This window comes from Cannabis sativa, chromosome 9, assembly GCF_029168945.1.
Source record: "Cannabis sativa cultivar Pink pepper isolate KNU-18-1 chromosome 9, ASM2916894v1, whole genome shotgun sequence".
In the NCBI taxonomy this organism is placed as follows: domain Eukaryota; kingdom Viridiplantae; phylum Streptophyta; class Magnoliopsida; order Rosales; family Cannabaceae; genus Cannabis; species Cannabis sativa.
In genome coordinates, this window is record NC_083609.1 from 10,721,655 (window position 1) to 10,737,714 (window position 16,060).

The 16,060-nt window shown below is 30.9% G+C and overlaps 1 protein-coding gene across 1 annotated transcript; it reads left to right on the forward strand.

Annotated features, from left to right (window-relative positions):
* The first annotated feature begins 8,804 nt into the window (after positions 1–8,804).
* LOC115721717 (uncharacterized) lies at positions 8,805–12,434 on the forward strand. Its single transcript, XM_030650787.2, has 7 exons — positions 8,805–8,896; positions 9,734–10,363; positions 10,815–10,917; positions 11,028–11,083; positions 11,265–11,426; positions 11,746–11,859; positions 11,947–12,434. Exons 2-7 carry the CDS (start codon positions 9,830–9,832, stop codon positions 12,037–12,039), a joined length of 1,062 nt encoding a protein of 353 aa, XP_030506647.2. The 5' UTR covers positions 8,805–8,896; positions 9,734–9,829; the 3' UTR covers positions 12,040–12,434.
* The last annotated feature ends 3,626 nt before the right edge of the window (positions 12,435–16,060 follow it).

The following is a 16,060-nucleotide window of genomic DNA, read 5'->3' on the forward strand; positions in this document are numbered from 1 at the left end:
AGTTTTTGTCGTTAAAGAGTTTCAATTATGGTCTTTTACTTATTCAGGATAGTAACACATGTTATACATATAATCAAATGATGAAATTTGATTTTGTGTTTTAGGAAATGAGAAAGATAAGGTGCTCTAATAATGATGAATTCTTCGAAGTGATATACCTATTACCTACAGAAACATTGTTTCAATTGAAATGTGTATCTAAAACTTGGAACAACTTGATATCTGATCGTTCTTTTATCCGATCTCAATTACAAAGGACAAAACTCTCTATCTCAGAATTCAACTTCCAAGACCAGTTCTTATGGCTCAATAAGTATATCAAAACTGTGACATACATTTCTATTGATGAAGAAGGTTTTCAATTCAAACAGACAATCTTTGATTTTCACCCTAAGGATGTTGTGGTATTGTCATCGTGTCAGGGTCTTATTAGTTGCAGGAGTTGCTTCCCTACTCAAGACCTAAAAATCTACATTTGCAATCCATTAAATAAGGAAATGACCAAACTGAGTTGGGATTCACTTGGAAATGACAGCATTATATCTTTAGCTTTTGATCCATCTCAGAATCCCATACACATTTCTACAGAATTCAAGTTAGTGACAGTTGAGGCATTTGAGATTAGAGAAGAAGAAGAAAAGTGCTTCACAGTCAAAATATACTCTTCAAGAACAAAAGAATGGTTGAAATCAACAGAGATTTTAAATCAAAATTACAAAATTATGTTGTTGAATTGACAAATCTCTCTTGATTTCAACCCTTCTTTTGTTCTTGAAGAGTATATTTCGAATGTGAAGTACTTTTATTCTTGTTCTCCAATCTCAAATGCCTCAACTCCACTAACTTGAATTTTGTAGAAATATGTATGGAATTCTGAGATGGATCAAAAACTAAAGATATAATTTTTTCATTTCTAAGTGAATCGCAACTCTATTTGGTCAATTCCTTATTTATTGGATTTAAATTGTTGATCGTTTAGTCTTGGTAGGGAAGCACTTCCTGCAACTAATGAGAACTTGACACGATGACAATACCACAACATCCTCAAAGAGAAAATAAAAATTATCTATTTTAATTGAAAGCCTTCTTAATCAACAGGAATGTATGTGACAGTTTTGATATCTTTGTTGAGTCATGGGAACTTGTCTTGGAAGATAAATCTTAAGAGTTCAAGATAACATAATTTTCCTTTTATTCTTAATTGTATTGCATAGCAGGTTATATTGCAATGTAATTAATATTATTGAGAATGGTGCATAGCAGTGTTTGTGCTATGGCAATAGTTGATTGTATGGTGCATAGCTGTTTTTGTTGTTAAAGAGTTTCAATTATGGTCTTTTACTTGTTTAGTAAAGTGACACATGTTATACATATAATTAATAATCAAATCAGATTTTATGTTTCAAGAAATTAGAAAGATAAGGTGCTTAAATAATGATGTATTTTTCGAAGTTTTATCCCTATTACCTACAAAGACATTGTTTCAGTTGAAATGTGTATCTAAATCTTGGAATAACTTGATATCTGATTGTTCTTTTATCCAATCTCAATTACAAAGGACAAAACTCTCCATCTCAGAATTCATCTTCCAAGACAAGTTCCTATGGCTCAACAAAGATATCAAAAATGTCACATACATTCCTCTTGATGAAGAAGGCTTTCAATTCAAACAGACATTCTTTGATTTTCACCCTGATGATGTTGTGGTATTGTCATTGTGTCAGGGTCTCATTTTCGCAGGAGTTGCTTCCCTACTCAAGACCTAACAATCTGCATTTGCAATCCATTAAACAAGGAAAAGACCAAACTAAGTTGGGATTCACTTAGAAATGACAGCATTATACCTTTAGCTTTTGATTCTTCTCAAAATCCCATACACATTTCTACAGAATTAAAGTTAGTGAAAGTTGAGGCATTTGAGATTGGAGAAGAAGAAGAAAAGTGCTTCACATTCAAAATATACTCTTCAAGAACAAAAGAATGGTTGAAATCAAGTGAGATTTGAAATCAAAAGAACTAAATTGTGTTATTTTTGCATTTACAAATCTCTCTTGATGTCAACCATTCTTTTGATCTTGAAGAGTATATTTCGAGCGTGAAGTACTTTTCTTCTTCTTCTCCAATCTCAAATGCATCAATTTTCACTAACTTGAATTCTGTAGAAATGTGTATGGAATCAGAGATGGATCAAAAGCTAAAGATATAAAGTTGTCATTTCCATGTGAATCCCAACTGATTCCCTTACTTAATGGATTGTAAATGTAGATTGTTGGGTCTTGAGTAGGGACGCAATTCCTGCAACAAATGAGACCCTAACACGATGACATTACCACAACATCATCAGAGAGAAAATCAAAGATTGTCTATTTGTATTGAAAGCCTTCTTCATCAATAGGAATGTATGTGACAATTTTGATATCTTTGTTGAGCCATGGGAACTTATCTTGGAAGATGAATCCTGAGAGTTCAATATAAAGTAATTTTTCTTTTGGTCTTAATTGTAATGCATAGCAAGTTATATTCCAACGTAATTTATATTATTAAGAATGGTGCATATTAGTTTTTGTGGTATGGCAATAGTTGATTGTATGGTGCATAGCAGATTTTATTGTTATAGAGTTTCAATTATGTTCTTTTACTTGTTTAGTATAGTGACACATGTTATACATTTAATTAATGATGAAATCTTATTTTGTGTTTCAAGAAATGAGAAAGATAAGGTGCTTGAATAATGATGTATTCATCGAAGTGCTATACCTATTACCTACAAAGACATTGTTTCAATTGAAATGTGTATCTAAAACTTGGAACAACTTGATATCTGATCGTTCTTTTATCCATTCTCAATTACAAAGGACAAAACTCTCCATCTCAGAATTCATCTTCCAAGACAAGTTCCTATGGCTCAACAAAGAAATCAAAATTGTCACATACATTCCTCTTGATGAAGAAGGCTTTCAATTCAAACAGACATTCTTTGATTTTCACCCTGATGATGTTGTGGTATTGTCATCGTGTCAGGGTCTCATTTTCGCAGGAGTTGCTTCCCTACTCAAGACCTAACAATCTGCATTTGCAATCCATTAAACAAGGAAAAGACCAAACTGAGTTGGGATTCACTTGGAAATGACAGCATTATACCTTTAGCTTTTGATGCTTCTCAGAATCCCATACACATTTCTACAGAATTAAAGTTAGTGAAAGTTGAGGCATTTGAGATTGGAGAAGAAGAAGAAAAGTATTTGTAAATAAGACAAACGATTTTTAACGTGGTTGAGGAGTTAACTAGCCTTAGTCCATGAGTCGTTGTTATTCAATAAACTTTTACTTGTAAATGCCTTAGGAAAATACACGGAATGTCTGTTCTCATGTTTGCCTTAGCAAAGTATTCCAGAGAATTCAACCCTTAATCCATGAGATTAATGGGGTATTTATTGGGTTGTTCACAAAGTATCTGATCCAATCCAATTCGTACGATCCAATCCAATCTAATCCGCAAAATATGGATATCTGTATTTGCGAGAATTGGATTGAATTAAAAATTATAAAATCCGCACTTGTGTGAATTAGATATTGTTTGACCTCAAAAAGTAACTGATCCAATCCAGTCCGCACTTAATTATATATATATTTAAAAAATTATAATATATAATATATATTAATTTTCTAGTAATATTAAAAAAAAAGATACAAACTTCTAATTTTTTAATCTTTTCTAGTAATATATTGAGTTAGTGCATTTTATTTGTTTTATAATAGAAGACACAAGAAAAATAATTTGTTTTCACATAGATACATACACATAAATTTAAATATATCTATACTAGCTTATTTATTTTAGTAATGGATACATATATATTGACATATATGTATGATTTGTATATAAATGGAGATGAAAATAGATTATTATTGAAGACTAAGAAATAATAGTCTTTTTTCAATGTTTTTTAGAAATATTAAATAATTTATCATTAAAAAAATAATTGATCCAATCCGTACTATTGCAGATTAGATTGGATTGGATTTAAACTGCTATGCGGATCTGATTGGATCCAAAATATGAAATCTGCACTTAGTGCAGATTGGATGTTGTTTGACTAAAAAGTACATATTGGATCGGATGAACAACCCTAGTATTTATAGTAGCATGAGAATTATATTAGTTTTTCTCTTTCCCTCTACTGGGGAGTTTACAGTGAAGATTATTCGTGGGCTTTCTCATGAAGTCCAGTCCATGGAGAAGATGATCTGCTGACTAGGCAGATCGGATTGGGTTCAACATTGTGTACACTAATTGTGGCCAATTAATTTTAGTTAATTACATAATATTTGTTGTAGGAAGTTTTCCCTTTAATCTTGATTCGATGCACTGTTGCGATCTGCCAACTGGAGTTTCGCTATTTATGTGCAGGAATATAAACGGAAACCGGAAGGGTCTTTTGAGAACATGGTGTCTTGTCCCTCCGGTCTGGTGATACCGGACATGTCTTCTGGGCTCACTTTGTCGAAGGCGAAAGACCTGACAAGTGCGGAATCGTGATATGTTTCTAGAAGGTATCATCCATATGGGCTTGGCCCATTCTACCTTTAATAAGGGTCCCACTTATGAGTCGTGAATATTGATCTAGAGCCCACAGGTCCAATGCTGGAACTGCGAATAATATTTACCCCCAAGCTTCCAGAATATTGTGTGTGGTGGAAGCTTGCATTACTTTCTTGATTTGGACATGTGGAAATTGAGGAATGGAATAGTGATGTTTCAAATGCCACTCCACCACAGAAGCTAGCTTCCGTCTGTGATGATAATGCATCCACGTGTCAGTCGCGCGTGTATGACAAGGCACGTCCATTGAGGAGTCACTTTCTAGGAGCGGCTACATTTTGACGGATGTTCAATTTTTTGCGGGAACATCGAGAAAGGGGCATTTTCATCGTCACTTGGCATCTTGATTCTAAAATGAATTAAATGCTAAGATATGCTTGGATTGTTGGACTCCCTGATCGTTGGATGGAAAGTGTGTTTTTTGAGAGAAGATCGTGGTCTTTTATATCCTCTTCACGTGGATTGCTTTCTTGGGTATAAATACCCCTGGTAACTTCTAGTTACCACTTTTACTTCTTTTTCAAATTTTCAATCCTTCGAAGCACACAAGTCTCCCTGCAATCTCCAGAACCATGGACTGAATTCAAATCAAAATTTTCTTCTTCAATTTGGAAAACATTGTAGATTTCTATCTTCGAATGTTGATGAGGATTGGAGCACGAGAGTTCCCACATCATCGACCCCTAGTGATCAGGACTTCTACGGCAGGAGAAATTGCGAGTTTGGATTTCAACGCAAAGATTTATTCATTGATCGCTCTAGCATCTCATCTTCACGAAAGGTGCGATCAACCCCTAGCCTAATCCAGTGACAATTAGCTTAACATCTCCATTATCATCATTGTACATTGCTTCTTGTCTATGGACTGTGTTTTTTGAATTCATCATTTCAAATTGCATTTGCATGCTCTGTTTTGGGATGAAATTAGGATTTCTTGATTGTCCAATTGCCATCTTAGGTAGATTTAGGCACCATGAACTGCATAATCTTTCGAAATTTTTGGAGTAAATCGAATTGTGGCAAAGGTGCTGGAAAATTCTTCCTTTCGCCCAAAATCCTTCTATTTTTGGGTTTGATGCTAATTTTTGTTATCCTCCTTCTTGTGTTGTTCGTGACTTTCTATCTGGAACAAGTACTTCCTAGGAATTCTCGTTTTTTGATAGTTAGTCTAGTTGGGACCTCTCCAAGCAATTTATGAGGGAGGACCCTCAACTCTCTTTCTATGCTAGGTAGTTAGGGTGGCTAACTGGTTGGATTCTCTTCTTTTTGTACAAAAACTATGATTAAGCGTTCCCGTCAAAAAGAGATTGACTCAGAGGAGGAAGTAATGGAAAACCAAGAGGCTCCCAAGTTAATCCTGAATGACAGTCCATGGGGATCATACCAGCACGTCAATCTGTTCAAGAACTAAAATAATCTGAGGAAGTATGAGACCTTGGTGTTAGTGTAGCATCTGTTGCAAGGAAGATCTACTTGCGAGGTGGTCTTGGTGTTGGGGCCTTCCGTAGGATTTACGGTGGAAGTAAGCGGAATGGAAGCCGTCCACCACACTTCTGCAGAAGCAGTGGTGCGATTCTTAAACACATACTGCAACAATTGGCTAACAATAACATTATGGAGGTCAACCCCAAAGGGTAAGAAGTTTTCATCTTTAATTGCTTGTAGAAGAAGTTAACAAATAAATAATCCTTCTAATTATCCACCTTGGGCTATAAAGAATGACTTTTTTATTAAAAGTTAAATATTTAATTGATTTGTTTATTTCTATTACCTTAATCTTATATGTATGTACATATATGTATTTATATATATATTTGTATAAATATGAAGTTGGATATATATATATCACATTAGAAGATTTGCTTTTTCCATTACAATTATTCTCCTCATTAGAAACCTCTTCTCGCCATTCTCCCGCTCGAAGATTCTATATAAGAAAATGGGTATTTTCCAAGATAAAGGTGAACGTAATCTCACGAAGTGGTAGAGAAGTAATCAAGGGTGGCCTTGAGCTTAATGACTCTGTAAGTTCTTTTCTTTTTTTTGTATATTTTTTGGAAAAACAAAAATTAGATTTATAAGGAAATAGAAGAAATACTATAAACTTTGAATCTTTTCCATTATTTACTTGTTGGGTTTTGGGTGAAATAATAAAAAGAGAATGATTTAGGGTGAAAGATTCAATCTTTTTGTTACTTAAATTTTGACTAGACTTTGATTTTGTATTTTTTTAATTTTTTTGTTGTCTCTTTAGGTATGTGGATAATCTACATGAGGTGATTCATAATACGTAATTGTTAATATTTATTTGTTTGATCAAAATTACTTTTCACTTGTAACAATTGTTAATTATATGATTCTAATTAGTTTGGTCTATTAGTTATACAACATTTATTATTTTCACTTGTAACAATTGTTAATTATATTATTCTAATTAGTTTGGTCTATTAGTTATAAAATTTTGAGAGGTTTACCTATTAAAAAGGATATTAGTGAACTTTTATTTAATTAAGATTTAATGAGAATCATATACATATATATATTTTTTATAGCTAACAGAATAGTAATAATAGAATGGGTTAAAACACAACATTTAGAAGAAAAAAAAATATAATATTTAAGTATATAAAATTGAAAATATATAGTATTTATATTGCTTTTTAAAAAAATAAATAAAATACATGAACATGTTTACCGCACACAAATAAATAAATTGGTACATTTGATCCTGGCAGTTGCATTTTGGTCTATTAGCACAAGTGATAATGTGTCCATCCTAAGAGATCCATGGCTACCTAATAATCACAATAGTTTTGTTACTTCAATACATCCTGCACTGGTTAATAAAACTGTTAACAGCTTGTTCAGAGTGGAGGCTCGAGTTTGGGATGAAGAAATCATCAAAGACTTGTTCGAAGAAGGAGACCAGCAGTTAATTTTCTCAAATCAGTTGAGTGACTCAACTTCAAATGACTGTTGGGCTTGAAAATTTGATAAACAAGGATAGTATACAGTTCAAAGTGCTTATAAGCATTTGCAGCTGGTTAAAGAAACTTGGTCCTTAGATAATTCTACCGATTTTTGGAGAGATATTTGGAATCTTAAAATACCAACTAAGGAAAGAAACTTCCTGTGGAGAGCTGCATCAGGTTCTTTGCCAACATGCGTTCAACTAAAAAACGACATGTTCCCATTAGTACACACTGCCCTTTTATGTCTTTCACATGACGAAACAATATACTACGCCTTGGTTGGCTGTTCTTTTGCTCGAGCTAGCTGGAGTAGGTCTATGGTGGATATCGACAGCAGCGGGGATGAAGACTTCTGTAGTTGGCTGCTGGGTTTGCAGAGCAGGGGCAGAGTTGGTGAAATGGAGGAAGCGACCATTGTAAGTTGGGCGATTTGGAGGGCCCAAAATATTTTCATTTGGCAACAAAAAAGTTAGACTGCTGCCAATATCGTTGCTTCAGCAAGAATTTCACTTGATCAATACAGTTTCGCTCAAGAGAGGAAATGTTTTTCTTTGTCTTGCCTCCTTGATGGAAGTCGAGTAACTGAGCGTTGGGTTACACCTTTTACAAACCAGACCAAGGTTAATGTTGATGGCGTGTTGTTTGAGCAGGAGTGTTGCTTTGGAGTTGGTTGTATTGCTCGTGATCATTATGGAAACATGGTTGAAGATTACACTATTGGCAAGTTAGGTCGTGTTCAACCGGAGATTGTTGAGATTATTGACATTAAGGAAGCTTTAAGTTGGTTTGCTCGACACTCTTGGGGGCAAGTTGTTATTGAGTCTAATAGTTTGGTTTGTGTCCAAATTATTTAAAGCAATATTTTCATGTCTTCTCAATTTGGTTTATTAGTTCAAGATGTTCAAGATGTTCGTATTTCATTATTGTCTTATAATCATGTTAATTTGTGCTTTGTTAAACGATTTGCAAATAAAGTAACTCATTATCTTGTAAGGAGTTCTTGTTTTTCTAATAATCATGTGCTTTAGTTGGAGAATTGTTCCACTGAAGTATAATGGAAAATTTTAATGGTTAATGAAATTTTACTAGTTTTATTCCAATAAATAAATTGGTAGTTATTATTTCGTGTAGAATATTATTAACCATCCCGGAAACTTCATCTGAAATATAATTTAATTTAAGAAAAAACTATATTCATATTATTTTTTATTATTATTTCTCAGGGGTTATGTGGTGGGAAATTACCAAAGCTTTTCTGAAACCCACTTCTCTAAGTTATCTTCCTTCAGTCTTTCTCCAAAATCCCTCTGCAAACTATATTGTATTATGCATATATCTTTATATATTAAAAGTGTCTATCTAACGGCATTTCTTGGTTTAACATTCTTGGTTTAACAGAATATACTTAAAAATAAAAGAATATTCTGTTAAATTTAACGATTAGGTTTGATCTCCCGTTAAAAAATAAACCCAATAATTAAACCCAAAAAATTAAACAATCTTTTAAATAAACAATCTTTTAAATATTAATAATCTCTTTTTAAATTAAAAAAATCATCTTACCCACATATCTCTCTAACAAACCTATCTTGGGAGAATATTAATAATTTTTTTATTTATTTTTTAAAAAAGAAAAATATAGATAAAATATCTAGAAAAGATAATATAAAACAAGATTGATTGTGTTGGCTTAGAGATTTTTGGGCTTGGGCTTAAAAAAATAATAAAAAAAAAAGATGAAATGGGCTGTAATTAGTATTTACCTTATATGATTGTGCTTATTTTTAGTTTTATTTTTAATTTTACCACCAAAAGGAGAAGGTTGAAAAATATTAGAATATAAAAATATTATTGGTGCTTATTAGTAATTTGCAAAGAATGTGAAAGTCTATAAATATATAGTTGTGTAGCTATTATTAAATATGAAATGAGATAATAGAACTTTTTTCAATTAGAAGATTAATGTACATTTTACTATTAATAACATACATTATTATAACACAACTATGTTTTACTTACTAAATATACTGACACATATTTTATTTTTATAAAACAAATCGTTCAAATAATTATACTATTTTAATTATTAATTAAAATAAAAAAACTAAATATTAAATAAAACTAACACTACGTGACTTGTCACGTAACAATCACCTAGTATATATATATTTATATATTTATGCTTACAATGTGTAATAGTGTATAAGAATCTTATACCGCTTGAACAAGAATACCCAAAACCAAAACAGCAACAATGCTCTCCAAGTGTTTGTTTCCTGTTCTTGTAGTGGCTCTGTTTTTGTCTTACAACACCCAAACCGCCATAGCTGATGTCTCATCCGGTAGGTCCGGTGGGAGAATGGGTGGCTCTTCATTTGCTTCATCTTCTTCGTTTAAGCATTCTAGCCCTCCTCCTCCTTCTTCCTCGTTTAAACATTCGAGCTCTTCTTCTTTTTCGTCTTCTTCGCGTGGGTTAGATGAGTCAGAAGATCCTTCTATTTCATTTTCGTTTTCTGGGTATTTTAGTAATGAGCCTCGAAGAAGGAGTTCTACATTTTCATCACCACCATCACACTTCCGTAATTACCATTACTCGCCGGATGTTTCGACGGAAACGACCCGTCATTTTGATCCCTCGAGTTCCACTGTGTCAGAGGAAGAGACCGAGAATGAAAAGAAGGGTTCTTATAGCGGTCTTTTAATATTCTTGGGTACTGTAATATTAGCAATTGGGGGATTTCTCTATTTGACTGAACCCTGGTACGAAGCAAGTGTTCTAATGGTTCAGGTAATAGTTGATTTGGATTCATGTCTCTCTATACACAAACCCATTATTAAGTTTTAACATGAACTCGCATTGTACAATGTTAGCTTATATAATTGCACTGCCAAAAAGGGAGAAATTTTATTTATATACCTTTTTAGGCTATACTGATTTCAGATTATGGTCTCATTCTTACAATGATGCATGAAAATAAGGGTATAGGTTGAAAATGATATTTCGCTAGGCTACATTTGATTGGAAAATTTTATATTTGAATCTGGGTTCCATTATGTGCAAGAATAATGGTAGATTCTAGTGTGTTCTTTTAGTGAACGAGCTATAGTGATTTTGGGTTTTTATTTTTAAAAGGGAAGATTTTAATCCCTTATATTTACACTCTATAGTTCACTTGGAAGGATCAAAGAGAGTTTAAAGACATTTACTTACTTGAATATATCATGTTTCTTTGTTACAGGTTGGGTTATCTGGAAAGGCTACAGTGCTTCTTGGAGATCTTAATCGAATTGCAGAAACTGCTGATACATCGGATGTTAAAGGTTTTCACCAAGTTCTGCAAGGTCTATATCTGGAATATTTTCATGGATTCTGATAGAATTGCTGCCTAATACCTAATCACTAGACATTTTTTTGACAATTTCATGGTTACATGTTGTTTTCATGGGTGCAGAAACCGTGTCAGTTCTGCTCCAACACCGTGATTACTGGATATCTGGTTTTACATATGTTAGTCTATATATCCTACTCTTTTCAATTTAGACAAAATGGACTTTGAATTATTGATGTGTTGACAACAAAAGAAAAAACATATTTACTGACTGAATGTCTTTTGTTGGAGATATAATAGCAGGATTTTAACTTTCAAATTTGTTTGTAGTTTTGATTCTAACTTCAATATATTTTGCAGGTAGATAAAAATAAGAGTGTTACGGAAAGCGAAAAGAGCTTTAACGAACATTCCTTGGAAGAGCGAAAGAAGGTTGGAATAGAGTCACTTGTCAATTTCAACGGCGAGCAAAAAAGAACCTCCACACTGAAGGGGAACAAACTTGAAAAGAACTACATAGTGGTATGATCTTCTTTCTTGGAATCTCCATCTACATTATTTCTGTGTCTAAGTCAAAACTTATTAACATTTATGGATAACCCTTTTTTGTACACATACCATTTTTATCGCTGAACACTGCCAATGACTTCTGGCGCGTGGTGACCAAAATCACATATGGTGGAGCTCACTGAGCTCCAGTCCCAGACTCATGTATGGTGCAAATGTAGTTGGTCACCAGCATGATATTTTTTCATTTGTTTGGCCTTAAGAGTGTAAAACTTTCAAACATTATACTCCATTTTCACTTCTCATTCCTTTGAATCTATCAAATCATTTGTAGGTTACAGTTCTTCTTTCCATTCGAGGTGTGAAGAACCTTCCTTCCATTAAAACCTCTAAGAACTTGGAATCATCCCTGGAATCTCTGAGATTTGTCTCTCTCGCTGACATGATGGTAAGTTTCTAAAATGTATGATCTGTATGTCGCCTTCCATTTGTAGTTTTTGATCCGTTCCTGTGACATATGTTGCTACTTTTATAGGCAGTGGAGGTACTCTGGACTCCACAAGACGTGAAAGATATGCTATCAGAAGATGACCTGCTTGAAAATTACCATCATTTGAGGCCAATATGACATTATAACATGGTGTGCTTAGGATTACTCGAGAGTTGTACTTGTAGATATCATTGATTATAGAATTAGTTTCTTGGTGATTTGGTTTTAAGGACTAATTTCAATAAAGAACATGAATAGGGATTTTTTTTGGGGGTATAAAGGAAAGAGAAAAGGAAAAATCAGAAATGTAAGGGAGATAAAATAAGGTAGAAAGGAGAATGTATTTCTCTGAAAGAAAAATAATGAAGAATGTTGGATTTTGCATCTTCTATTGGTACTTGGGACTGTTCTAGGTGTTGTGCCAAAAGAAAAAAAAATATCTACGTTTTTAAGTGAACTTGATTGTACATTGTGGCGACTAATGTATTGAAAACATCTATTAATTAAAGATCTAAGCTATTGATTAAAGAAAATAACAGGGCTTGCTCTAATATTGCTTTTGATGACTTTGCACTGCTGTGCTCTATTGTAATTTACATTCACCGTAAGGCTACGAAGAAAGAAGGCTAGTGTGACCTGGGGCAGCTAATCCGCCTCATCTCTCAAAGGGACCATTAACATGCCACTGTTAATCAGCTTTACGGGTGTCATAAAATAATCAATCTAATTTGATCTGCACGATTTAATCCAATATAATTTGCTAAGTACGGATATCCACACTTTTGCGGATTAGATTGGATTGGAAAATCTAAAATTCTCACTTGTGCAGATTGAATGATGATTGACATGTAAAAATAACCGATCCAATCTAATTTACAAATATTTATATAAATTTTTAAAAAATTATATATATAACTAATATTTTATGTAACAAAAAATAGTAATTTTAAAATTTAACACATATAATACAAATATATTTCAAAATTTAAAATTATACTACATACCTCTTTTAATTTAATGTCTTTAATTTTTAGGCTCTTTTTGAAAATCTAGTCCGTTTTCTTTCTTTTTCAATCATTCTACCAATTTTACCCTATCACTTCACAATAATTTTCATTCTTCCCTAATCAAAATTTTACGGGTTGAGATGCAAAATGGTCCTAAATATAGTAACTAAGTTAGTAAATGTCCACTTTTTAAAAAAATTAAGAAAATAGTCAAATCTAATAAATTAGCTAATAAAAATTATAAAAATAGATTTATCACATATTTTTTTAAAAAAAAAATATATGTAATAACAAAATTAAGTTACATAATTTTTTTTAGTATTGCATATTATTATATTGTAACAAAAATAAATAAATATATTAGATCATTTAAATATATACAGCAGTATTAGATATATCGTAGTACAGAAAATTAATATAACGTAGTAATAAAATTATATACCACAAAGAAATTATAACAATACTAAATTAATACTCAAAAAATATATTTATCATGCTAACAAAATTATATATATCATCATTAAAATATGAATACATACCAAAAAATTTATATACAATAAAATAGAAACTAAATATCATATTAAATATAAATAATATATTATAGACAACAAAAATCATATACCATACAATAAAACTTATATACCTACAATAAAAAATAAAACAAACTAATATAATATTACTAAAAAAATTATATATATCATATTAACAAAATTATATATCACCTTTATGTATACTAAAATAAAAACTAAACATGCATTATCTAAAATAAAATGATATACTATACAATAAAACTTATATACCATATAACATAAAATATATACCTTACAATAAAAATATATATAATAATAACAACAAATAAAAATAAAAATAAATAGGATGCTAATAAAATTATATATCATGTCAACAAAAGTACAATAGAAAATAAAACTTAAATATTATTTAAAAAAAAATTATATACCGTATAACAAAAAATACTATACACCAAAACATATATACAAAAAATAATAATAATAAAAATATAGATGACTAATACATATATATATGTATGTATACTATGCTAACCAAATTATATATCACAATTAAAATATATATACCATGACCATTGTATATAATAAAATAAAAACTAATAAAATATTATTTAAAATAAATAATTATACAATCAAAAAATATAAAAATAATAATTAAATATATGTAGCATGGCAATAAAATTATATATATACATTAAAATATTTTTATTATGCTAATAAAATTATATACCACTATTATACATATCATAATAAAAAATAAATATCATCTAAGAATAATAATATACCATACAACAAAATAGAAATATACCGTACAACAAAATCTATATACCAACAACCCAAAACAACTCATAAAAAAATAAAAAAATTGACATAACTTTAAAATAGAAAAGATTTTAACAAAACTAATATAGATATACCATAATGTTTAAATAATTTGCTTCTAATTCTAAAAAAATAAAAAAAATAAAAAAAATTGAAATAAGAACATTTACTAACATAGTCTTATGATTTACGGCCATTTGCTATATTTTTTTGAAAAGAGGACATAAACTAACATACTCCTATGATTTGAGGCCATTTACTACAATTTCCCAAATTTTACCCTAACTTTCCTACAAACCTCCACATCCGTCTACAAAGAATATAAATCTATTATGTTTGAAATTATGTCTTAATTATATGTGTGTGTGGAGATAATTTGGGTACAATATTCATAAAAAGAGGTATATTTGAATTAAATTTTATTTGTAGGTAAATCTAGCTAATGTATAAAAAAAATGAGGTATTCTTCAACTTCTCTCAATCAAATATATATTCTATTCTTATCCATATATATATATATAATCAAATATATATTCTATTCTTATCCATATATATATATATATGTTTACATACAATTTAAACAAAATTAAACATTTTTTTTGTAAATACAATTTTTTTTTAATTTATTATTTGTTATTTTAGTTTATTATTAGAGACGTAAAACAATAATAATTTGTTTTATTTTGTTATTAGTTATGTGAGAGAAAAATATTTTTTGATAAATATTAAATAATTTAATTTTAAAAAGTAATCAATCTAAAATAACCGATCCAAACTGGATTGGATTGGATCTGAACTATTGTGCAGATTGGATTGGATCCAAAATATAAAATATGCACTTAGCAAGGATCGAATGCACTATGAGCAAAATAATACGGATTGGATTGGATGAACACCCCTATTCAAAGTGGTATTTTTTGTAAGTCCGTTAGTCTTAAATTTAAATGATCAGTTTACTTATTTATAATTGTCACGTGTTTGCAACAAAATTGGTCCACCTAATAATTTTAAATTAAAAAAAAAATACATTTTAAAATCAATTTTTTTCTTTCTTTTTTCTCTATTTTTTTTTCCTTTTTTCTCCTTCATCTTCTTCCTCCAGCACACCCGACCTCTCCCTTTACTATCTTTTTTTGTCAGATTTAATCCTCCCATGGCTATGGAAGAAGTGTGTAAATACATTAAACTCTAAGTCTTAGCTCTCGAACCCCTAAGGTGGCGTTTGGTTGGAGGGAATAAAATGGAAAGAAAACAACTTTTATTCTATACCTTTGTTTGGTTCTATTTTAAAGTATTGTTTTTGGGTGTTGAGTTTGGTACTTTTATGGAGCTCAAAATATGGTTGTTTTTTTTCAGACCTGTTCTTGGGAAGTCACGGCCCTATACGATCAGCAAAGTTAGAATTTTATGAAATTTATTTTGGCTATAACTTTTGACTCTAAACTCTGTTTTGCATGTTCTTTATATCGTTAAAAAGCTATTGAAAAGCTATATTAGTTAGTCTAATTTTTGGAGCCATTATTTATAAATATTTTATGAGATTGAGGAGTAATCCTATTATTTTTGTACCTGAATTTGTGACTAGGACTACAATCACTTGATCGAGATTGCCTGAGTGTTTGGATTCTCCACTTATGTTGGAATTCAAGTAAGAAAGTGAGCCCTACACTTAAGTTTAACGTTTTGGCGCTTTTATATGCTAATCTTGTGTAGTTAGCTATTTAGAAACATGTGTTAGGGTTAATAGTCTAAAATTTCTATATATGAGAATATTTTAAATGAGCTGTGTAGATATATAGAGTT

Coding starts and splice junctions, on each gene's coding strand:
- LOC115721717 (XM_030650787.2), top strand. CDS start 9,830: ATGCTCTCCAAGTGTTTGTTTCCTGTTCTTGTAGTGGCTCTGTTTTTG. Junction 11,084..11,264: donor GGATATCTGGTTTTACATAT/GTTAGTCTATAT, acceptor TATATTTTGCAG/GTAGATAAAAATAAGAGTGT. Junction 11,860..11,946: donor TCTCTCTCGCTGACATGATG/GTAAGTTTCTAA, acceptor CTACTTTTATAG/GCAGTGGAGGTACTCTGGAC.